Below are 24,023 nucleotides of genomic sequence, written 5' to 3'. Positions count from 1 at the left end.
GGAAAAGTAAACAATTCGAAAAATTTGATCTGCTATGGCTGTAGGGATAAACGCTTGCTTGTATTCATGTGCAATACGCATCGAATGACACCGCCAGTTTAAAAATTATTAGATACAATTGTAATACAAATTAAAATTTTAATACCCGTTGCTCGTAGAGTAAAAGGGTAAACTAGATTCGTCGGAAAGTATGTAACAGGTAGAAGGAAGCGTTTCCGACCCCACAATGTATATATATTCTTGATCAGGATCAACAGCCGAGTCGATCTAGCCATGTCCGTGTGTCTGTCCGTCCGGATGAACGCTGAGATCTCGGAAACTATACTAGATCTTATAGTTTCCGAGATCTCAGCTATTGGGATTTGGCATGCAGATTCCTGAGCTTCTTACACAGCGCAAGATTGTTTCAGCAGGGTGCGAAGCCCACTCTAACGTCCAGAAACGTACATAACTCTAAAATCTGAAGACCTTGTAAAAGTGTAAACTGATATTAATTATACCCGTTACTCGTAGAGTAAAAGGGTATACTAGATTCGACGGAAAGTATGTAACAGGCAGAAGGAAGTATAAAAGCAACAATGCTGGGATTAGGCATGCAGATTCCTGAGATTCCTGCGCAGCGCAAGTTTGTTTCAGCAGAGTGCCACGCCGACTCTAACGCCCACAAACCGCCCAAAACTGTGGCTCCTACAGTTTTAATGCTAGAATAAAATGAAATGTGTTGTTCTCATCAATACCTATCGATTGACCCAAAAAAAAGTTTGCCACGCCCACTTTAACGCCCACAAACTTTAAAAATCGTAAGTATGAACAAAGATATCTCGGAAACTATCAAAGATAGAGAATTGGGATCTCAGATTTAGATTCCGTTGCCTTGTACGCAGCGCAAGTTTGCTACGCGAATATCCCACGCCCACTCTAACGCCCACAAACCGCCCAAACCTGTGGAGCCCACAATTTTCATGCTAGACAAAAAATGTTAACTGAAATGTATTGGTATCGTCAATACCTATCGATTGACCAAAAAAAATTTGCCACGCCCACTCTAACGCCCATAATGCTTAAATCTGTCTACCGCCGGTAGGTGGCGCATTTAAATCTCGCTTTGCTGCTTGCATATTGGCGTTGGCGAAATAAATAAATAAATATCTCCATTTCCCTTTAGCTGAGTAGCGTTTTGTTGATCAATACCTATCTAAATACCAAGAATTGTACCGATCCCATTGTTAATTTCAAAGTTATGACTGTTAAACAGGCCTGGTCTGTAGTACCGCTACCGTCCGCTAGGTGCCGTGGCGCTGACAAGTGTGAAATATAATTTTATTTTATCTTAAATTTAAAAAAGAGCTATAGATTTAAAAAATGACATCCTAGTGCCTATGAATCCAATGATTGCTCAGCTGTTTGCCGAGTGCGTCCAAAAACCCACAAAACATATGTCAATATCTATCGGCTTACTGTTAGTTAATAAGTTAAATTAGTTAGCTGAGTGATGAGTATGTGATGGTCGATGCAATTGACTAAAGCGTTCTCTCTTGCTAAAACATGATGTTATAGTATAAATAAAACTCAAATATATTGTTTCATTTGTGTAATAAAAGTTATAATTAATGTTATCGTTAAAAGTCCTTGTTGCAATGCAAAAACAACAGCATCATATGTTCTTTTTCAATTTTTTTCATTTTTATTAATTTTATACAGACTGTCCATTCATAAACGCACTTATATTGGGACATTTATCTAATTTCTCGGCATCTATTTGGAAAACCTTGGACAAACGTTTCCAACTTTGCGCATCAAAGTAGTAGAAGGTGCCGCGCTCTTTTGTACCATTTTTTTCATATTGATCAATGCCAGGAATTCGAGTTATCCATATTTTCTCCTCCACATGATACCGCCACTCGCGACTATGCCTAAAAAACAAAAAAGGTTTAAGTACATATATTTTAAGGGATTATGTGAAAGAGCTTACAACTCAGCAGCTGCCATTAATTGCATCATATCGCCGATGTTCGTGTAGAAAAGGAAAAAGAGCAGGTCTTCTTGCAGCTTTTTCAGTACCGGCGCAGTAAGTTTGTCTCTTATCGCGAAGTTAATCAGATATTCGGGTGGCACGTTGAACTCAACGTCTTGTGCTCTGAAAAAACCCAAGTTATGGTGATAAAAACAATTATTATTGTGTGAAGAGTAATAATAATAAATAATTAAGACCCGATAATTATTTAAAATAAGTGTTAATTATTTTGTGTTTTAAAAACAACAGCGATGAGCCAGATGAAATATTTAAAACTTTATTTATGAAATTAATTACTTTTAAAGTAATTTTAATAATATCACTAATAAGCTCACCTGCAGGGCTGTGCGACGAACGGGCCAGCGAATGTTGTATGCAAGCTCTCCTGCGAATTCAGATTCAGGCCCAAGCCCGTGAGATCCGTGCCCAAGGAGAGAGTCACCAAGTTGGGATCCGTTTCTGCAGCCCGAATGAACGTTAGCAGGCCAACCATGCCGAACTGGTTGTTCACCATGGTCGCTGGTATGTTTGTGACCTTGCCTAATAATAGAAAAAGGTTTAGTATTAGGTATACAACTTGTACAACTCATTTCACACACAAAACCATGAAAGCGGGTTTACATTTTTTAATGGAGCTTTGAAAACCATACAATTTTGGACAAATTTTTCAATAATTAAATTTTTAGCCATGCGATACCCAAGAAAATAAAATTAATATCACGGTTTTACTTTAAAATTTCGGCACTCACCATCTGGCGAAGTTTGCACGCCGCTCTTCACAAGTTTATCGTTGCTGGAATTATCGTTCAGATGCTCGCTGCCCGCTCCGCTCCCGGAGTTGCCGCTTCCACTGCCCAGACCGCCGCCCACGCCCATCATGGCATTGCTGTTGGGTACACTGTTGACGCCGCCAATGCCGCTGTTGCTGCCCACCAGTCCCACGTGCGACCCGCCGACAACTCCGCTGGCTGCATTGCCGCCGACTCCTCCGCCTCCTGAACTACCGGCTCCTCCGCCTACTACCACGCCCCCGAGGCCACTACCCACAGCTCCGAGACCATTGCCGCCTACAACGCCGACGTTGGTGCCGCTACTACCGCTCCCTGATCCGCTGACCACTATTGAGTTCATCGGCTTTTCCGTGCCGTCCAAGTGGTTCTCTGTGGAGGCACCGCCGGAGCCTCCTGCTCCGCCGCCACTCCCCACCGCGTTCGTTGTGCCGTCCGAGTTCTGGGTACCCGGTAACGCAGGGAAGTCCTCGTTTGACATCGTGAACTCCGATTGCTCTGACGTCGGTTGCTTCACCATGCCAACTGAAATCGGAAAGAGGAGCGAGCAGGTCGCCAGGGGAAATGAGTGAAGCGAAGGAATGACTTATAAAAGCAGATGAAACTCATACACACTACAAATGGTTTGTCTAACTTAAGTAGCCGCTCAAAAAAGAACACCTTAACCAAATTTAGGCAAACAAACCCAAACAGCTTTTCACATCTAAAAATATATGTGTAAACATGTGGTAGGGTATGTTAATAACACCCATCATCCACACACCCAATTAATTTTACCAGTATAAGTATAAGTTGTTTTTACTTTTAAAAGATATATTACTTGTTTTGTTAATTTTTTTTTTTTTGCGCTATGAGAGATCATCACAGATACCGAAACTGTATATATCTTAAAGGAAATTAACATGCAGATTACAATTGTCCGTTTTTTTGTTCTTTGTTAGCTTGGGAATCTTTTGAGAAAATTTTATTTAAACAATGGGACAAACGGCCCAGGAATATCATGATACTATCAACCTATAAGAATTATATTAAACTTGAAAAATTCGTTAGTCCTGGTTTTCTTTTTCGAGCGTTTGCGTTTGCTACACCAACACCGTTACCCGAGATTAGTCACAAGTACCGCATAGCTTAGATATGTTGGCCCAAAAAACGAATCACATGACACCACGCACATAAGTTCTTAATCGTAATTGTAAACAGAAATAAATAAAAAGAAGTGGATTTTGATTTGAACTCACAAGAGGTAAAGAAATTACCATAGGGTTTGCTGCCCGGCGGCTGGAGCGGATTCGATTGGGGCAGTGTCTGGTCGTTCTGGCCGCGCGCATTCGTCAGCGAGGGGAACTCCGTGGGATCGAGCAGGGCTGGCGTGGAGGCATCACTCCCGCCGCCGCCGCCGAACACGTGGAAGTTATTCAAAGGACCGCCACCGCCTCCGCCCGTTCCGTAGCCGCCGCGACCCGTCTGCATGAAGTTGCCCATGTTCGACTGTGGAAAGGAATTGTTTTAGCCAGGTTTAAAGTTATAAGTCGAAAGGATGGTCTAACTTGTCCAACTCAAACCTTAAAACAAAATATTTACATCTCTAAAAAAAAAACTTTGAAAAGTCAAAAAGACTTTCTGATTACCGGTGTAGGACTTTTAAATATTATGGAGTTTTCTTTACTAAATTAGCCGTAGCTTTTTCAGATGTTTATAGGTGAACAATTTTAAATTAGCATAATCTGTGCTGGTATAAAATTAAAGTATTGATATTTGAAGTATTAGCTTTTCATAGTACGGTTAAATTAGCGTTTACAATAAAAACTTCATAAGTTTGCATAGATTTCATGATATTTCTAACTAACCATGAAAATGTTAAATTGTGGTCGAATATTATTGAAAATGTACATTTTAAATCAGCTTTATATTATGTTATCTAATCTATAGTATTTAAGTAATGCAGACAGATAATGTAATGTATGAAGATATCTAAAAAAATTATAGGAACAAGATAAAAACACTTGAAGATTGGGGTTGTTTAGGATTTTCTGAGTTATATATGGCTGGACTTGGACAAGTTCGAGCTGGAGAAGATGGAATTCATTCAGTGCTGCTCACCATGGGGCCACTGCCCAATCCCTGCATGGCACGCCGTTCCACAAACTGCCGCTGGCCGAAGAGGTTGGCATTCCGGTTGCCGCTCGAGATGGCGGGTCCGCCGACCGAGAGCTGGGCATTCCGGTTCGGCGACAGTTGGGGCTGCTGCTGCTGTTGTTGCTGCTGTGGCGCCTGTCCGTAGTTCGCCGCTCCTGGATAGGAGTTGGCAAAGTCTGTGGGCCACAAATGTGAGTGGGAGCTCTGACAACCTCTATGCTAGCACGTGCTTACCGGTTTGGAACATGCCCGACGTGGGCGTCACATGGCCAGCCAGGGAGCTACCACCGAATCCTCCAGTTGTCCGGCCAGCTAACGCCGCGTTCGCTATACTTCTCGGGGGTTGTTGAAAATTTAAATTCGCCATAATCTGCAAGAAAGGGGTTGTCGATTAAAAGGTTGTTGCTTTGCTTGTGTCAGCCCAATGGGCATTCTTATCGATGTATGAATAACACCCATAAACAAAAAACGAGTAACACCATAACTGGGTCGCGCTTTGATATGATTGTAAAGTGATTTTGAAATGTTAGGGGTTTTCCTATTGGCTATATCCCAATATAATACTTATAGTTATAGTAACACTAATAGAAATAAACGTAAGCAACTGTCGTAACCCCACGCACTACGTACGTATAAACCAACCTAAGGCATTGCTCAGAAAACGTCTGCGCCGTAATCAAAAAACGTCGGCTGTCAAAAGGCTGAACCGGGAAAATTGTTCGTTCATAAACAAGAGTTTTTATTCCAAGTGACTCAGTGGAGGGGGGGGCTGTAGTGATAACAAATCGGCTCCCCGCAGATAATTGTCGCACAGTAAATGCGAACATATGCGTGTTAAACAAATAAACAAACAAACTGGCTGGTGAGGAGCCTTGGGCCCAAGCCAAGCATCGCTAGTCGTGAGTGTGTGTATTGCTGTCTAGTTTAATTTGCGTAACTCCGACTCGAAGGGGATGCCAAAAAGGGTTACCAACATGATGTATGTACATAGCTATAAACAAATTCGCCCTCGCCACTCGATTCCGTTAAATGGCCGGTGCATCAGCTGTCGATTGGCGAATTCGGACAGCAAACAAAGCAAAAGGAGAGAAGGAGAAGTAAGTGGTAAAGGATGGGGAGGAGGAACAGAGGCGCAATTATTGCCGTTCCTCTCTGGCGTGGGCACACATGCACAGGCACAGGCCGTGTGGATAAGATGCAGACGAAGACAATGGCAGTGGTGTGGGTGATAAAAACCAGAATGACTGGCAGCAGGATGCGAGGGAGAAGGAGTGGGACGGGGCGAGGGCAGAAGGATACGCCTGCACTTGTCGCACGATCAATTATGCAGGTAGTGGTGAAGCAGTGCGGCAAAGTGCAAAAAGGTGTACAGTAAATATTGTTGGTTTCGGGATAACCCCATTAAAGTTCTTGAAGCTGTGGAATCTACTTTACAACTTCCCATCTTTTTACTGTGAGATACAATTTAAGGTTTGAGAGAAGGTTGGGACTTCAATTTAATCAAATTTGTGTTGCGAATTATTGTGTTAAACTTTCTAAGATAAGTAACTAGATCATGTCATCATGTTTCCCGATTCATCATATGTAATTACCCGGATTTAGACAAGTTAACCTGTTCTACTGTTTGACAAAAAAACCAAAATTTATCATTTAATGTATAAATATTTATGTATGAAAAATCATTGACTAACTGAATATCATCCCAAAAAACAACTTAAAAGTTGCTGAAGATATCTGTAACAATAGGTTTGTTCAGTTGTTATCTTCAGTTCCTAATTGATTGTTCGTAGTTAAACGGTTTATCTTATCAGAAGTCCACTGTAATCCAGAGCTCGCCACACACATCTGCAGCCATTCACGCAGAATTGTATGCCACCTTCCTCTTCACCTGAAATAATCTTCCCGGAATCTTAATTTACCAAGAGGTAACAAAACCCGGCCATCAATTTATCTGGCTAGCTGAGCCGATTGCCGATTTATCTGCCCTGCGCATGTAACTTTATCAGCTGACCCAGCGGTCGCTATGCAACACTGGCGCTCGCGCTTACAACAAAAACACTGGCTAGCGGAAACTTTCGGGCCAAGTAAACCGAACAATGTAACCTTGGGCGGCGGGGCGAAAAAAGAGCGGAAAGCTGGAGCTGCGCAACTTACCTAAATTAACGTTAGACGATACTGCCGCTTCTTGCACTTCCACTGTTAACGCTCGCTTTCCACTCTGTCCAGCAACAACAACATACACTGATCGGATCGTTCTCACCGCATTTAACATTCCAAAGCGGCCGGCGGGACGAGGACGTGGGAGTCGTTGTCCTGGCGCCGTAATTGCGACGGATCACCGAATCAGCCAGTCAGCAAGGATGTCTGCTTACGCTAATTCCCACTGGGCAGCCGTTGGTTAGCTGTGGTCGCTCGTTCTCTCTCGCACTCACTCGCTGGAAGGCTAACTGGCTGGCAGGATGCAGCGGGAATGGGAAGCGGGAACTGGAACCGTAGCGGGAGCGAGGTTAGTTAGTACTTTTCCGCGCCGTGTCGTCCCTAAATAAATGGCATATATATCGCTGTGCGTGTGTGTATATATGCCTCGTCTGTATGCAGCGTGGTCTTCGTGCCAGAGAGAGAGAGAGAGTCGAAGAGAGGGAGTACCGAAGGATGTTGATGCCTGGCTGAGGCTGAAAGTTTTCCGTTTTTTCTGCGCCGCTCTTGCGACCACTTTTGTTTCACGTTTATGCAAATGTCGCGCACGTTACACTCGGATTGGCCAATGGCTTTGGGTTTTTGGTAGTGTTTTCCTTTTTGTATTTTATTTGTAAGTAAATAATTGCTCGCTATTGCGCTGTTGTCTCTGCTTCTTTCTTCACTGCTGCACAAGCACTGTGTCTGTGACCCTGTGTGTGTGTTTGTGTGTGAGTCTGTCTTTGTTTTCTCAGTTCATTGAAATTTCACCCGAAGCAGCGAATTGGGCAAATTCACCGCTCGATTTGCGTATCTTTTACGCCACCGGCCCGAAAATGCACTCGAACTTCGTGGAGCCGGGTCTTTACGATCCACTATCGAGGGGCAGTAAACAATTATTTAGCGCCCGAAATGGCTTTAAATTGTACACAAAAAATGTTCCGCAAAAAAACTTTGTGGCTGTCACGAATACAAACACACAGGAATTAGGGATGTAAAAATTTGCTATCGATGCAGCGCTGACATCGATAGTTGGCAATTTTTGAAGAGGCGGTTGCGTGGCCATTGCAGACTATGTTGGCACTCTTTCCAGTTAGTTTCTGGCCTTACTTCAGTTCTTTTGTTTTATTATTAAAGTTTTCTTTATATTTGTGGCTAATCAAATAGTTGTTTACATTTAATCGATAGTCATAATCGGCTATCGTGTTGCCATCTGGACTGACCGTGCAGATGCCTCCTAGCTTGTTTTAGTTATCGATTAGTCTGACAGTGCCAAGGCCTTCCAAACTCAACTTTATTGCCCGGCCGCGAATTACCTTTATTTCCGATTTTCCCAGATTGCGATTGAGTTTTCTTGACAATATGGGTGACCAAAACTCTGACGATGACAGTGGTGAGTGGCTTGTGATTTCCGTGACCTGAGGAATTGGTATTTATAGTATTTCCGCAGGTTCCTCCGGTTCCAGTCGCAGTGGCAGCCGCAGTGTCACGCCGCAAGGAGGCAGTGCACCCGGGTAAATTACGAGACTTTCTTAAGCAGCCTTTTCAATGTGTGCTGACTGGTCTGCTTATGTTTTTCAGGTCCCCTCGTAGCCGTAAGTCGGGCAGTGGCAGCCGCAGTGTCTCACCGCAAGGAGGCAGTGCACCCGGGTAAACTACGAGATCTTAAGCAACCTTTAGAGTGTGCTGACTGATCCGCCTATGTTTTTCAGGTCCCCTCGTAGCCGCAAGTCGGGCAGTGGCAGCCGCAGTGTCTCGCCCCAAGGAGGCAGTGCACCCGGGTAAACTACAAGATCTTAAGCAACCTTTAGAGTGTGCTGACTGATCCGCCTATGTTTTTCAGATCCCCTCGTAGCCGCAAGTCGGGCAGTGGCAGTCGCAGTGTCACGCCGCAAGGAGGCAGTGCGCCCGGGTAAATTTCGAGACCTTCTTAAGCAGCCTTTGGAGTGTGCTGACCGGTATGCCTGTGTTTTTCAGGTCCCCTCGTAGCCGTAAGTCGGGCAGTGGCAGCGACAGATCCCGCTCGGGCTCCAGATCATCCAGATCTCCTTCCCCTCAAAGTCAGAAGTCGGGATCGCCTCAAAGTCGTAGATCAGGCTCCGCTCATAGTCGCAGATCAGGATCCGTTCATAGTCGCAGATCCGGCACCCCTCAAAGTCACAAGTCTGGATCGCCCCAAAGCCGTCGCTCCGGCTCCCGACATAGTCGTAGATCAGGTTCTCCTCGCAGCCAAAGATCCGGATCCGCTCGCAGTCGCAAATCCGGCTCGGCACAGAGCGCCAGATCTCGATCACGCTCCCGCAGTGACACACACAAGGGCAGTGGCAACGAGGAATCCCGCTCCAATTCGCCCAACCTGCAGATTGACGATGAGCGTGCCAACTCCAAGAGCGGCAGTCGTAGCAGAAGTAGGAGCAGGAGTGGCAGTCGCACATCCAGGTCGCGCTCCAAGACGGGCACTCCTTCACCCGCCAGAAGTCGCAGCCGCAGTGGATCTGGCTCCGGCAGCGACATTGGCGTGCCCAAGAAAAAGGCACGCAAGGCCAGTGGCTCAGATCAGGAGAAGCACAAGAGCGGAAGCGATAGCGAAATGGAGGAATCGCCCACCAAGGCGAAGAAGTCACGGCTGATCGACTCAGACAGCGAGTCCGATCAGGAGGAGGTGAGGCGATATGAATTTAATTATTTATTTGTACTCTGTAGGCTTACTTATAAAAATTAAGCTACAGGAATGGACGACAGCCACAGCTCTGGCACTTAACATTTAACTTACAATTAACAAAAAACACTTAATTAGGATATAATTTTTTGGGGGTGTACATAGAAATATTAAGTTTAATATTTGATATTAGAAAGTAATTTTAGAATTGTCTTCTTGTAGCCTTATAAGTGATTCGGTATGTTGGAAAAAACATACAAGTATGTTTTCAGGTTTTGGATTAGTTAAGAGAGGGATGAGATCGGACTTTGGGGTTTTGGGTCTAATGTTGTGGAAGGTTTGGCAATCGTTCGAAATATGTACAGATTATGTATCCATGATATTACATAATTTGCATTGGTTCGATGGAGGTTGATAGAATCTATTTGTATGGGTCAGTCTGGTGTGCCCAAGGCGTAACCGTATAAGTTGGGTTTGTTCAATTCTGAATAGTTTGGCAAAGGCAGGGGTTTTTGGTAAGGGAGGTTTTATTAATCAGGCGTGGAATATAATTAAGCAGTGTTGATTTTAAATATATATTTCTATCTAATTTATTTATTTTTTCTGAAGCTATTAAGGAGGAGATTGTACATGTCCACATGGCTTGACACTTATATAATTTTTATTTTTGGCAAGCTATTAATTATGAGACTTCGAGTTTTGGAAATAAGATGTGTAGAGTTTTCTATGTTTCTTTTTGTCTTTTACTACTGGCAGGGAATCAGAGCAAATGCATGTTTTCCACCTGATTTTTAGACATATCTTGATTGCGTCAAGGATTGCTGTGGCTTCGGCTACCCATTATTTCTTTGGATAAAGATCAGTCCGTTTATATTGGTGTATAGCTTTTAAATTTGTTTTTAGTTACTAAAAGTACTTTTAAAAATATTTCCTTTGAGGAAGTTGCTTTTCCTTTTTTTTAAGGTGTGGAACATTTAATTATTTATTTAAGTTGTTCATGTAAAAAAAGTACATTAGCTGTTTGTGTACTTGTTTACCCAGACTAATTATCCAAATCTTGCAGGCAAAGAAAGCCCCTGCCGCAGCTGACATCTTCGGAGATGCCGACGATATTAGTGACGATGAGGAGGAAGCTGGACCATCCCAGGCTAAGTCCCCAACACGCTCCAAGAGTCGCAGTCGAAGCAGGTCTCGATCCCGCAGTCGTTCGATGAGCCGCTCGCGTTCCCGCTCAAGGTCGCGATCGCGGGATAGAGTCGAGTCTCAGGTGGAGCAGGCGCCCAAGGAAGATGAACCTGAACCGTTGCCCGAGACCCGAATCGACGTGGAGATTCCTCGCATCTCAGCGGATCTTGGAAAAGAGCAACACTTCATTAAGCTGCCCAACTTCTTGTCGGTGGTCACTCATCCTTTTGACCCGGAGACCTACGAAGATGAGATAGATGAGGAGGAAACCATGGACGAGGAGGGAAGGCAGCGCATCAAGCTCAAGGTGAGCAACACGATTCGCTGGCGTGAATTCATGGACAACAAGGGCGACATGGTGCGAGAGTCGAATGCGCGATTCGTGCGCTGGTCCGACGGGAGCATGTCCCTTCACTTGGGCAACGAGATCTTCGACGCCTACAGACAGCCGCTACTGGGAGACCATAACCATCTGTTCATCCGCCAGGGCACTGGTCTGCAGGGCCAGTCGGTGTTCAGGACTAAGCTCACCTTCCGTCCCCATTCCACGGAGTCGTTCACGCACAAGAAGATGACCATGTCATTGGCCGATCGCTCCAGCAAGACCAGCGGCATTAAGATCCTGACACAGGTGGGCAAGGACCCCACTACGGACAGGCGTGGGCAGCTCAAGGAGGAGGAGGCCAAGCTGCGCCAGGCGATGCGCAACCAACACAAAGCGCAGCCCAAGAAGAAGAAATCGGGTGCAGGTGAACCGCTAATTGGAGGCGGGACCTCATCCTACCAGCACGACGACGGCAGCGATGATGAAAATGCCATAAGTTTGAGCGCTATAAAGAACCGATACAAGAAGGGCTCCGGTGGTGGCCCGGCGGAGGTGAAGGCATCCACGATCTACTCCTCGGATGAGGACGAGGGCTCCGACTTCGAGGCGCGTCGCAGCAAGAAGGTGGACAAGGCGAAGGCCAGCAAGGCACTGCGCGACTCCGACAGCGAGTCCGATGCTGGCAGCGCCAAGAGCGGCAAGAGTGACAAGAGCGGCGGAGGAGGCAGCGGCAGCGGAAGCGACAACGAGGGCAGCCAGAAGAGCGGCGGTGGCAGCAGCAAGTCGGGCAGTGGAAGCGGTAGTGGCAGTGGCTCCGGCAGCGGATCGGGAAGCGACAACGATGATTAGGTTGGTCCAGTTCGTTTGTGTTCCTTGAATCGACCAATAAAAGAAATTTACAATGTTTACTTGCTGACTTCTTATGCTGGGTTCCAAGAACATTGTATACCTCAGTTGGCTTTAACATCTCGGGAGTGTTAAGACTTCTTGTGCATCGTTTAGCTGCAAGTCTCATAAATTAAAACAATACAATTGCTTAAAAAAAATCGGCATTTTAGGATTTAATTTTGTAAGAATATGCTTCATATAGCTGAAAGCCGGGAACCATTTTTTTGGGGATTTTCAAAAACTACTCTTTATTCTTGTCCACAAATTGAATACAATTATTTATGCCCTACTAATTGTCAACATGCAATTTGCACATTTTTCCTCAGACTTTAATTTACAAATTTTCGACACTTTGTTTCTGCAATCATTAGGGAACAAAGTTAATTGGGCTCGTGTCTGCAAATTAATACAATTCATTTTTATAAAGTAACATACTTTTGGCCGCGACTTTGTCCGCGTTTAACGAACTGTTCTTAAAAGTGATAGGAAAGATTTAAACACAATTTTGTCTCCATAAAATTGTATACACAATGGAAATTATAAAAAAGTTGACAATTTTTTTTTAAATTCGGTGGATTTAACACTAAATCAATTAATGCTATCTTTTTGGCCTCTTTTCAACGTAACTGTCTGTAAATAAATTAGTACAAATCATGTTTATGTACAAGTGAGGACAACAAATTTTTTTTAACGAAATGACCTTGAAGTTGGTGGCAAGTCCGTTAGGAATTTTTCACTTATTCGCCAAGAGACCTTAAATCCGAGTATGCATTATTTATTGGGCCGAAATCATCGCCCCAGATGGCCCAATTGTGTTTGGTCGATTAGAGCCAGTAGCAAAAAGCACTTAGGCTGTGCAATTAGCTGTCCGTTGAACCGTGATGCCGGGAGATAATTTCCAAAGTGCCCACTGATGTTTGCCATAAAAACACACGATATATTTACGGGTTGCTGCTTTTAAATATATATATTTCCATAAATTATTGCTTAAATATTGGTTTATACAATTAGACTATATGCTTAAAACCCAACGCATGTTTAAACTCTTTTCTGTTATCTACAACGGCATCTGATTTTACAAATATATATTTCAGCTTTTGATGTGGGGTTCTACAAAGGTACTCGTCAATCTATGCTTGAATTGTCGCTTGCCTAAAACCATATATTCCAGTCTGCTGGGATCTAATCCTATTAAGAGGTTCACAAGTATTCGAATGGGAAAATATCAATAGTGTTCTTAAACGTATTACTTTGTGTGTTGAATATGATTGTGCGACAGTTTTCCGCATACAGTTAATAACGTCGTGTAAATGCTAAATCAGCTTTTGTAAAAAGGTTCGCTAGTTGCACCATTTCAGCCAAATATCATAGGTCAGACTATTTTTTGTTGGTTGTGCAACTGATTATAAGGCAGTTTTCGTAGGAGTACGTAAATGAAATGTGCTTTGGAAATGTAAATTATTATGGATAGGAACTGAACTGGTAGTTCCCTCTTGATATTTTTGGCATTAAGTACATCCAAAAAATGTTACGTAATGTTCCAACTGACTCTGTATACATATATCGTTACGGGCTTAACTAATGGTTTTAGGTGATTTTAGTCGCTTGGCACTCTTTTTGCGATTTTTCATTTAGCTAATACTCACAAAAAGCAAATCAGCCCAAAATCTCTGTACGTGGACAGCTGGGGCCCGCGGTTGTAAGCCGGAATGGAATCCGTTGTCGCGTACCGTCGTCTGGTTTTTTTTTATCTGGAACCTAATTCAAATGTGCCCTCCTCCACACCTCCTCGTGACTTCCAGCTTTGTGCACCATTCAGCCCTCCCTCTCATTTTTGCCATCTTCGCCTGATAACACGCCACAACAAAGAATTGTAAAAAGTATTTAAGCTGCTCCTCTCCTTTTCTGTAAAAAATTGCACGAAATGCATTTATAGCGGGGATACGCGAGGTGACTGGGGGCTTCCATCAGCAGGCCTGCGAATAAAGAGCGAAACCAAAAGAAACATGAGTCGAGGATTGCTTGTCAACCATTTAAGCGATGTACTAGACCGTGGCCAGCACACTGCTCAGCAGCTCCGTTGTCTCAATTAACTATAGTTATATAGTTATACATGTGTGGCTATCGACGACAGGGGCGGGGCGGCGGTGATTGGGAAGGGGCCTTATCAGCCATCGGGGTCCCAGAAAACGAGCGCCCGGCATGCACATATGTATCTGTTGTGGTGGGGGTGGGGAATTGGGGGTAGATTAATTGAATTTAGCCAAAGTGGGGTGTGTTATTTGCCGTTCGATGGGAAGTTCGAGCACTGGCATTTGGGTTAAGCCCCTAGTAAATGGATCTTTGATTTCCACGGAGAACAAAACGAGTATTCTTTCGGAAATTTATAATCCACTGTTTAATTTTCCGAAAGAACTTCTACACATTTCTTTCTTCGTTTATAAAATTGGTATTGGACTAGCGAAATATTGTATACATATATCTTCATAATACATATTCAGCCTGGTTTTCTTTGTCCGCTTCACTTGAAGCCGGGAAATAAAATTAAATCGATTCTTGTGGTTCCCACTTTTAGATGAGCCTGTGCACTTAAGCTGATATCCCTAAAACTGGTCATCTGTTTTGAATAAAACTGAATTACACATGCACATTTTTAGCCTCCACCCTGAACCTTGCGTCTCAAGATCTCAATATCTATGTAGGTGCTAAACGTCCAAAAGGTTCTTGGATTGCGACAATCGAGTCACGACGTGATTCGCACATTAAGAAAACCGCAAGGCGCGGGCCAAACAAAACAAATGACTCAACAAGCCAAAAGCCCCAAGAGCGCTTACAGTATGACTTCTGTAAGGCGAACCTCAAACTTGAACTTGTTAGCCAGATGGAATCGATAGGGCTAAGTAAAATGATCTACTGTAGTATGTCAAAGGGTACTAATAGAGCTTAGACGTAGAGAAGCCATCCTGTGTGGGTCACCAAACGGCTGGCCAGGCAACTCACATGCAGCGAGTGTATCGAGTTGGTCTCGTAGCCGCCCTTGCTCTGCATCTGGGTTGAGATCGCGTTGAGGCGGTTGGCCGACAGCTCCACGTCCGCCGATCCGATGTGGCCCGTGTGGACGAAGTTGGTGGGATTGCCGATCATGGACCGGTCGATGCGCAGGCGTTGGTGTGGGCGGCGGGAGGGGGAGCGCTGCTGCTGGAAGCAGCAGGAGAACCACTGCAGCCAGATCTCGCCGGTGCTGGCCATCTTCCCCTTGGCTCGCTGGCTGGACGGCGTTTCAGTCTTTTGGTAGTGCTGGCGATCAATCGTGAGGCTGCTGCTCCCAGCCAGGTTGACGACTCTGTTGGGCGTGGGCTACGCACCTCGGCTACTGGAATGGTCGAATGGGATGGGGTTTTGATTAGATGAATGTTTGTATGTTAATAAATAAAGATTAGAGTAGCCACAAGTTCGCTTGGTTTAAAGCACACTCTTTGCTTGCTATTAAACTTTCCTATTTTCCAAGAAAGAAGTTTAATATGTAAACATAGGGCCATAGAAACTACAGACCTTGTTACACAAATAAACAGACCATAATGACCAATTGAAAGTGGGTTATACATTCTACTTTAAGTTAACCTTGAGGACGTGAGGACGCGCCTTTTTGATAAATTTAACCCAGTTAATTGCTCAAGGAAATTTACTCAGTCACAACCAATAACAGTTATGGAACCTAAAACATTTACATTGCTCCAGAAAGCCAGTGACGTACAGAGATGTGCGATTTATTCTACTGGTAAATAGTTGTGTGGGAGGGTGTATCCGTATCTGCATGATGTTTGTCTGCTCTACTTGCTGCCCCACTTGCCACCTTGCTTCTCACTTGGCTACACACTCGCCAAGACAGATACAGATGCAGATGCGGACACCTTGGGCAAGCATCTATCCAAAGATTGAAACACAGAAACAGAACAACAGAATTATATGGCCCGAGGCGTTGCCTGGGAAGACGCAAAGTTGCGAAAGAATATACATAGCAAAAAAGAAACGAAAATCAACAATTAATTGGCACTTTTGTGTAATTTAGATTGAGAGAAAGACACAAGAGATACAGATGAAGTATCCAGATAGAAGTCGGGTTGTCACTCACGATCTTCGAGGTTCGCAGGCACAACTAGTTCTGGCGAACATCTTGTTTGTTTCTTTTGCCTGGATACGTTTCCCCCGAAAAGATATCCCCACCTCAACTGAATAAATACCGTAAGTCAGCGAATCATCGGTATTGATCAGCTGTTTTAGAGGACCTAAAGCGAAAACAGATTTAAGCGCGACTTGTGTTAACTTATCATAAAAATGTGCTGGCCATTGTTTATTTAATAATAAATTTTCCTTTTTTGTAATAGGTTCAAATATGGCATTCTTCAAAGTGACATTAGTCGAATTTCGAACTTGGCACCCTGGCTTTTAAAAAATTTAATTAAATTATGGAAAAATTCAAAATCGCTTTCATTACGTTTTCCTGTTGGCCCTGAATATCATCATGTTATAAAATTTCGTCCCAATTAGCTTAAAAAAATAAAAACTATCTATATATCGGTACGGTGTGGCCTGGTATCAAATAACTATTCGATCCCTTTTCTTAACGGAATTCCAGTTTAAACTGTCGCCGATCTCATTAGATCACTGAGATGGTTATGTGGGTATGACAAGCGTTTTCCGCGCAATTTCCGCCGTTGGCCCGGCTTCTTCCAAACTTCTTGGGCTTTCTACGCGTGTTGCGCAGTCTCTCGTCTTCTTCTGGCCATTGGGCAATTAAAGCTGCTCAAGCGTCTTTAATGCGCAGTGAAAACAAAATGAAAGTGCCAGGCGGCAGGGCAGCGATGTGGAGTTGGAACGTGGAACATGGAGCTGGCGACGGTTGGCGACTTGGACCCGGGGCTGAGCTGGAGCTGGAGGCCGGCTTATTGAAGCCAACATATCTGCACTTTCCGAGAGCGAACGTTAACGTTATTATCTCAAATCGCGCTACGACGCGTGTCACACAAGAGAAATAATACACTGAGAAAATGCAGTTCCCTGTGAAAATAAGTTGAATTTAGACGAATTTTATACTTATTAATGAAAGGTAACATAACGCATAGTTCGCCTCTTAATAACACAACATAGTATTGCCTATTTAAAATCATTCAGCTCGGTAAATGTAACTTTAAATTCAGAATATCCTAACAGAAATTGTAGGTAATTTATCACCATATCCTACTAATTTTTTCTCTGTGTAGCAACAGCTTTGGCAGCAACAACAACAACAGCCAAGCCGGGGTAATTGACGGAATAAGGGAATGACTGGAATGAATGAGCGACTGACGAGCGGCAAATGCGCTAAAGCGTTTCAATTTTCTGTGTCAAAAGGTTATTAAAGTGTGAGATGCCCAAGAGATATGAATAGACCTAGGACCAGAGAAATGCCTACACTGAGACAATAATTAAATAGTTTTGTTAGTAAACTATACTAACTTGTATAGCTTAGAAGAACCAGAGGAGGAAAGTTAAGTCCACAATTTTATATATTTCTTCTTAAAATCTATATTCTTTACCTTCGTAACATTTTTAATGTTAACCATCGTTGTAATAAAATAAATAAGTAGTTGTTTTATAAACCATTGCAAAAAAGAGATCGTTTTTCCTACACAATAACAAATAAAATTAAAAAATGAATTGAAGTATTTATTCAAAATTAAATTTTTCTGAGAAATGTCCGATTTTTTCCAGTGTTTAGATCATATAAATGTAGCAGTATGTCTGCGAAAGGTACGCACGTTTTCCACCGACTTTTGTTTTCTCATTTAACTCGAACTGGGGCTGGAAATCAAGTGTTTATTAAGCTTGTCTGCCGGTTTATGTAAATAACATTTATGCGCAAACAAGCATATAGCATTTATATGTATAAACAATGTGCATGTTTAGAAAACGAAAGCTAGACAACCGTTAATTATCCATCGAGTGACGTACTTATCCGGCGGGAAAGATTTTCGAGGGGGGACTGATAAAGTAAAATACAAGAAACCCCTGACAGACTGGGTGTGCGTAATTTGCCGTGTCTACTGCAAATTACTTTGCAATAATCATAAACAAATGGAAATCCAATGGTACTCGACTTTTTCGTCTGCTCTCGAAGTCGATTATAAACATTTTTCGCTTTCTGTGCCTTTGCAGTTGCTGACATCATCGTCGACGGTGCCGCGATCGGGCGGGGTTATTGAATTTTAACAAAAAACGAAAAATGGGCGAGCTCGAGTAATTATAATTACATTTAAGGAGCTTAAAAACCCGTTGTTTTTTCAGATGGGCGAGATTTCAACTTCCAACCTTAATGTCGGTTGAGATACTTTTCTGTTAAAAGGAATATAATTTAACATTATCAATTGAAAAATAGTCACTATCACTATCAAGTTAAATTAAAATATTCATTACACTACTACTAGAAAAACGCAAATCTAGGCAAATATAGTTTTCAGCCTCATTTATTTCTTGATTTCTAATAAGTACTTATAATATCTTAAAATCATATAAATAAAGGTAAGTATCATTGCGGAAGAATATTAATGAGAGTGAAAATATATCACATTTTGCTATAACCACTTGAGTAACACTTTAATGTAGTAATATATTTTAATACGAAAGGAGAACCTCTTCGAAAATTAAGCAATTTCATCAATACTCTGTCATAATAGCGGATTAGCGAGCCCATTAAAGCGGCCTAGGTCCATCCAAAACTTGACCCAAAAACTCCCCCAAGTAAATAAACAGCAAACTGCTCGTTATTTGGCAAACCGCCGTCAATTCACACGCGCCAGAGACATCAAATCTTTGGTAATTTCTCCCCGCACAGCGGAAATGAAGCATATGCAAAGTGAATAAGCAGCGGGAGTGGGGAACCCAAATCGAAATGATGTACCATCATGTTACATCACTTTTGGGCACAACAAGCGACAAAGAAGGGGCTGGGCCCGGTTGAATGTCGGATGCACGACGTCGATGACAACATGCTTTGCATATGAAGAGAGCTCTCGCAGCCGGGGGTTCAAGAAACCAATAAACGGAGTGTAAAAGTTAAATTTAAAAGAGCTCTCAATCGAATAGTTGGATTCGCAAGCATTGTGCTGGGCAGCAGTTCCATTACTTGCTGGGTTTCTTTATTTACAACTTGCGGCTGGCTTGTTTCACAATAATCACTAAAGAGCACTCGTTGCACTCCACAATCACTTCGGGTGACTCATCGTCTCCGTCTCCGGGTCCATCGAACAGATACTGACCGCCGCACCGGCAGTCGTACGCATAACTCCACATTGTCGCCGGCCCTTTGTCTGCTTTAGATTCGGGTTGGGACTCAGATTCTCGGGAGGGAGGTGCCGGTGCCTCGTCGTCTTCTTCGATTTCCACTTGTACCCGCTGCATTTCATCCAGCTCCACTGTGGCGTATATGTTGCTGTGGGCCCGGAATTTCGACTGCAGCAATTCGGCATCGTAGTGTTTGCGCCTAATGGGATCTTTCAGTGTGTTCCACGCCGCGTTTATCGCGTTGAAGTCGCTGTTCTGGCCCTCCGATTCCGGATTTGGGTCATCGAGCTGTCGCAATTTGTCGGGATGACATTGTAGTATCAATTGTTTGTAGCTGCATTTGATCTCTTCGAAGCTGGCCGTGGAGGGCACATTCAGAAGTTCATAAAAGTCGGGCATCTGCAAGAGGGAAATCCGTGAAGTAGTTGTAGGGAAAACATTATTTTCTTGTACTTACTTTTAGTCTAAAGAGATTTTATCTAGCACTTTAACATTAAGTGCCCCTTGATACACTTTTTTTTTGAAAGCTGAAGTTTAGTATTTAACAGGTAAATATTTCATTTTCATTATTTGACTGCTACTGGCATACATTTAATACCTTTATCTGTCATTTAACACACTTTATTCGAAAAGCTTTTAATTAAGTCAGTCAGTTGTATGATAAGTACATTTATTGGGTTACTTTCAACTAGTAAATGACGGCACTTGATTGGTACATAGATAAATTGATATACGGTTTCGAATTTGATCTAAGTTTTTAATGATTTCATTATGATTTTCAGTAGGTCTTATAAGGTAATAATGAAACACATTTTTTGTTACATTCCCGAGGTGGACGTCTACTAAATTATCATCAAATTCAGATCGTTTCAAGTATATATCTTAAGTATTATTTAGCACTGTTGTTACAATTCAATCCATATTAAATACTGCTTTCTCCACGCAAGCAACTTATACTTTGTTGATTGCACAAATATCAAACAAATAAAGTGCGTATTCTAAGCGCAATTATTGTTTTCAGCAAAAATGTGCGATCCTTATGCGTGGCGTTAACCAACACTGAAGGTTCTAATGCCCGAAAACAGCTGTTTGTTGTTTACATGGAACGCGACGCTCGGCGCAATGGAATTAATAACAGTTAATTTAATCAATATAAAAACGGCACCCCCATCTCACGCACACAGGCACACCCCCACACAGCAGACAGCCTTTGTTGTTGGAAAAACGGAAATGTCCCCAAGAAGGAGTGTTTGTGTATGCGTGAGTTTTGTGTTGCTAGGTGGTGATAAACGTTTATTTCCTCACAAATCAGCGCTGCAAATGCGTTGCATGTTTGCCGATCATAATTCCCAGTCCGCAGACCCCCTCAAAAAAGAAAAGTCGGACATATTGTCAAAAGTCAAGCCCCAATTGCACTTGGAGAGCCGGAAAACAAGGTCAACAAACTGGTTCGGCGGCAGCAGCCAAAAAATATATATACATATATGTAAACTCGAACAGCGAATGTAGCATCGCACACGTTGACCCAATTTCGAAATTAGCGAAAAAGGAAAGGGGCGAACAACTTGCCCCAAGACAGGAACTTATGGCTAATTAATAGCAGACCCAGACATCGAACAGCGAGCATCGCATCTAATTTAGAACGCACGCACATACGATTTTCATGGGTGCCGCATGCAACTCGAAACTTGCCTTATAAGGTGGTGACGGCTTTTCCTGCTCACAGGTCACGTGTGGAAAACTTTTGTTGCTCCGCCGATTTGTTTATTAATTGGCTCGGATTCTTTTTGGGGAGAAGAAAACTCACCACCCACTCACTTTTCAGAACGGTTTTCAGTCTCTTGGGTCCAGCACTTTTTCCAACCAGATAAGCACGCGCCTTGCACTCGCCCGCAACCAACAGGAGTCGTCATGTAAAGATTTATTTAATTGGCATTTAATTCGCGTTTATTCACGGAGTTCGGAGTGTTTACAGCGCGTTTATCGTTTGCAGCAGGTAGGTCGAAAGTTTTTGAAGTATTGATCAGTGTGACCGCACGCGAGACCGTTAAAAATACCACTCTGCCTAGAAAAAATACCACTATGCACAGTTTCAAGAAATACCAATTATATTCCAATAAATTCAAGAATGAATAAGGATATTCCTTAGACTTTTTAATGGAAATACCCAACTGTTACAAAATTAATGAGGATTCAGTACCCTCGTTTTATTGCTTTTTTATTTTTTTTTGTTCAAAATTACAAATAAAAGAATGATATTCCTTTCGAAAAGTAATGCTACTAAAAATGTAATCAGAAGCAATAACGGAACTTTTATTGTATTTTTAGGAACACAATTTTATAAGGGACTTTTACTCAAGAGCAGCTAAATATTAAGGAAAAGGGATTGGACATTTGAAGAGTTTGCTTTTGGGCTCCTTTGTTTATACCCGTTACTTGTAGAGTAAAAGGGTATTGTATTCGTCGCTGAGATCTCGGAAGCTATAATATCACGAAAGTTGGGATTAGGACATGCAGTAGATTAAAAAATGTTAAGTAACATTTTGAAGTTGGTGAAGAGAGTAAGGAGTTTATCACAGTTTCTTGTTTTTAGGTTTATTTGTTTGGAATATATTTAGTACATTAAACTTATTTATACATTTGTATCATATTGTCCACCTTTAACCGCCTTCGGCAGACTTATTTATGTTTTTGGCCGTATTAGCATTTTGCACGATTTAAGAGAATATCTTTTTCCCATGTTCCAACGACCCCACCAAATTCCATCCCAGTCTCTCAACTCCCTTTTACAGTCGTAGAAGTTTCCGTTCAAATTACTGCAAGTGATCCAATTATTAAATATAATAGAATTAGTAATAGTATTAACTAAGTCAAGTTAAAAACATCTAAAAGACATTGTGACCTAAAATAAATAACAATAATCAAAACCATTTCTTACAACTTTTTCCTTATAAAATATGTTTTTATAATGTTAGAATTTCTTACTTAGAAATAACATATCCAATTAAGAAATATTTTTTTAGATAAAGATTTGTGAGACACCCCATAAGAACGTATACTTACCAATCGGTTCTATCCCACCATCCACAATATCCGTCGCCTTGAAAATCTTTGTTTATATGACTCAACAAAGCATCGCCAGCATTTCCTGAGTATTTACCAAGGGACAGCAGTTTGTATCGCTTTTTAGAGTCTCCAATAATAAAGTGGTCATATCTGGCGAAAGCAACAACATTATCAAAGTCGACCAGTTGAATGTACAACTCATGCCGACGACTGGCAGTCAACTTATGCAATTTTTCACTTCCGATCCAGAATTCACCACCTAAATCTCCACAGCCAATGAAAAAATGGTCTTCATTTTTCATAAGCACACTTCCGTCAAATCGACGTTGGATGACCATCCAACCAGGACCGGCGGATGGAATATCCTCAAAAACAGCTCCGAAGGGTTCGGAGTCATGGAGTGTTATCAGTTTAATTGAAGGAATCGTAGTGCAGTTAAGAAATACGAAAGATTCGCTTGGATTCTGGCAACTGTTAGTGTCTAGGGTGAACTCAGAAAGTTTTGTATTCATTTGACTTATCTTGGCTTCTAGCTGGGTTATGTGCTCTTCCTTCTCTTTAATATTGGTTTTCATGTCCAACTCGATTTCTTCTTTTATCTCGCTCATATTGATTTTAAATTTCTGTTGAAACTCGGCAATATGATCATCCTTCTCCTTGACTTTACGTTCCAACTGAATAATTTTGGCATTCAAATCTTCAATATTTTTCGTATATTTATCTTGAGAACCGGATGATTCCTTATCTTTATTCTCGGTAAGCGCCTGACTCTGACTCAAATCAAGCGCATTTTTAAGCTCCACATTTTGACTGTGCATTTGCTGTATACTTAAGTCTTTGTTTTGATTCACCAAATCTATCGACATATTCAAAGACTTGATTAATTGATCCTTATTATTGGACTTTTCTTTTTCACAAGCTAATTGCATTTCGGCAATAGTCAACTTGGAAACCAGATCATTTATTTTGGCTTTGTTCCCCTTAATGTGCTTGCCGCACAACTCGTACCTTCAACATCTGTATCGCTGCTGAGCTGGAAAAAAATTTGATCTGCTCTGAATTTTTAAGGGTGTCTCTATTGAAACCTACCGAATCCGAATTGTTTTCAGTGTTCGAGTCACCGAATGATCCTTGAGGATTATGCGAGAGATTGTTTAAGTTATCAGGTTTCATGTTCACTCCAAGTATTATTGACAAAAATTATTAAATAATATGATAAACTATAGAATACAAGAGTTTTTGCAAAGGATTAAATGTAAACAAAGCATCCGGTGTTTCTTTATCTTTGAGTGTAACCAGCTTTTGATCGCGTAAGGCATTTTTAAGAACATTGCCATTGTGTAAATAAAAGGGATTGGGAATAAGGTTATTCTACTGCACAATGCACATTAAGACAGGGAGCGGGTGAATACCTTATTAAGAAATGTGTCAGAGACAAAATAAATGTTCAACAAATTAAGATATGCT

At 42.2% G+C, this 24,023-nt stretch overlaps 5 protein-coding genes across 13 annotated transcripts; 1 reads left to right on the top strand and 4 right to left on the bottom strand.

Moving 5' to 3' along the window:
- Positions 1-1,661: 1,661 nt before the first annotated feature.
- On the bottom strand, positions 1,662-8,093 carry LOC119560558 (regulator of gene activity). 4 transcript variants are annotated; one of them, XM_037874068.1, is made up of 8 exons: positions 7,093-8,093; positions 5,173-5,308; positions 4,903-5,114; positions 4,041-4,290; positions 2,764-3,327; positions 2,350-2,554; positions 1,973-2,137; positions 1,694-1,913 (listed from the first exon to the last, which is right to left on the bottom strand). In XM_037874068.1, the coding sequence occupies exons 2-8, from the start codon at positions 5,303-5,305 to the stop codon at positions 1,694-1,696; spliced, it is 1,749 nt and encodes a 582-aa protein (XP_037729996.1). In that variant the 5' UTR covers positions 5,306-5,308; positions 7,093-8,093. The 4 variants fall into 4 exon arrangements, with proteins under 4 accessions (XP_037729999.1, XP_037729996.1, XP_037729997.1 ...); XM_037874069.1 differs by lacking the exon at positions 7,093-8,093 and adding an exon at positions 5,581-5,792; XM_037874071.1 differs by lacking the exon at positions 7,093-8,093 and having other exon boundaries at positions 1,662-1,913; positions 5,173-5,305.
- Positions 8,094-8,352: 259 nt separating this feature from the next.
- LOC119560707 (another transcription unit protein) lies at positions 8,353-12,190 on the top strand. 5 transcript variants are annotated; one of them, XM_037874300.1, is made up of 7 exons: positions 8,354-8,506; positions 8,564-8,627; positions 8,695-8,763; positions 8,826-8,894; positions 8,957-9,025; positions 9,091-9,775; positions 10,836-12,190. In XM_037874300.1, exons 1-7 carry the CDS (start codon positions 8,476-8,478, stop codon positions 12,129-12,131), a joined length of 2,283 nt encoding a protein of 760 aa, XP_037730228.1. In that variant the 5' UTR covers positions 8,354-8,475; the 3' UTR covers positions 12,132-12,190. The 5 variants fall into 5 exon arrangements, with proteins under 5 accessions (XP_037730229.1, XP_037730232.1, XP_037730228.1 ...); XM_037874301.1 differs by lacking the exon at positions 8,957-9,025 and having other exon boundaries at positions 8,353-8,506; XM_037874302.1 differs by lacking the exon at positions 8,695-8,763.
- Positions 12,191-14,076: 1,886 nt separating this feature from the next.
- On the bottom strand, positions 14,077-21,508 carry LOC119560598 (CDC42 small effector protein homolog). The gene is made up of 3 exons (XM_037874123.1): positions 21,309-21,508; positions 15,171-15,543; positions 14,077-14,146 (listed from the first exon to the last, which is right to left on the bottom strand). The coding sequence occupies exons 2-3, from the start codon at positions 15,417-15,419 to the stop codon at positions 14,138-14,140; spliced, it is 258 nt and encodes an 85-aa protein (XP_037730051.1). The 5' UTR covers positions 15,420-15,543; positions 21,309-21,508; the 3' UTR covers positions 14,077-14,137.
- On the bottom strand, positions 18,327-21,315 carry LOC119560597 (DPH4 homolog). Of its 2 annotated transcripts, XM_037874122.1 has the most exons (3): positions 20,089-20,561; positions 19,948-20,017; positions 18,327-19,889 (listed from the first exon to the last, which is right to left on the bottom strand). In XM_037874122.1, exon 3 carries the CDS (start codon positions 19,887-19,889, stop codon positions 19,350-19,352), a length of 540 nt encoding a protein of 179 aa, XP_037730050.1. In that variant the 5' UTR covers positions 19,948-20,017; positions 20,089-20,561; the 3' UTR covers positions 18,327-19,349. The 2 variants fall into 2 exon arrangements, with proteins under 2 accessions (XP_037730050.1, XP_037730049.1); XM_037874121.1 differs by lacking the exons at positions 19,948-20,017; positions 20,089-20,561 and adding an exon at positions 21,183-21,315.
- Positions 21,509-22,070: 562 nt separating the features above from the next.
- LOC119560617 (angiopoietin-related protein 7-like) lies at positions 22,071-23,828 on the bottom strand. Its single transcript, XM_037874155.1, has 3 exons — positions 23,646-23,828; positions 22,554-23,589; positions 22,071-22,306 (listed from the first exon to the last, which is right to left on the bottom strand). Exons 2-3 carry the CDS (start codon positions 23,483-23,485, stop codon positions 22,174-22,176), a joined length of 1,065 nt encoding a protein of 354 aa, XP_037730083.1. The 5' UTR covers positions 23,486-23,589; positions 23,646-23,828; the 3' UTR covers positions 22,071-22,173.
- Positions 23,829-24,023: the final 195 nt, after the last annotated feature.

The sequence above is a fragment of the Drosophila subpulchrella genome, unplaced genomic scaffold, assembly GCF_014743375.2.
Source record: "Drosophila subpulchrella strain 33 F10 #4 breed RU33 unplaced genomic scaffold, RU_Dsub_v1.1 Primary Assembly Seq354, whole genome shotgun sequence".
In the NCBI taxonomy this organism is placed as follows: domain Eukaryota; kingdom Metazoa; phylum Arthropoda; class Insecta; order Diptera; family Drosophilidae; genus Drosophila; species Drosophila subpulchrella.
The sequence above is the reverse complement of the archived record's forward strand: the minus strand, read 5'-3'. Positions and strand labels throughout refer to the sequence as shown.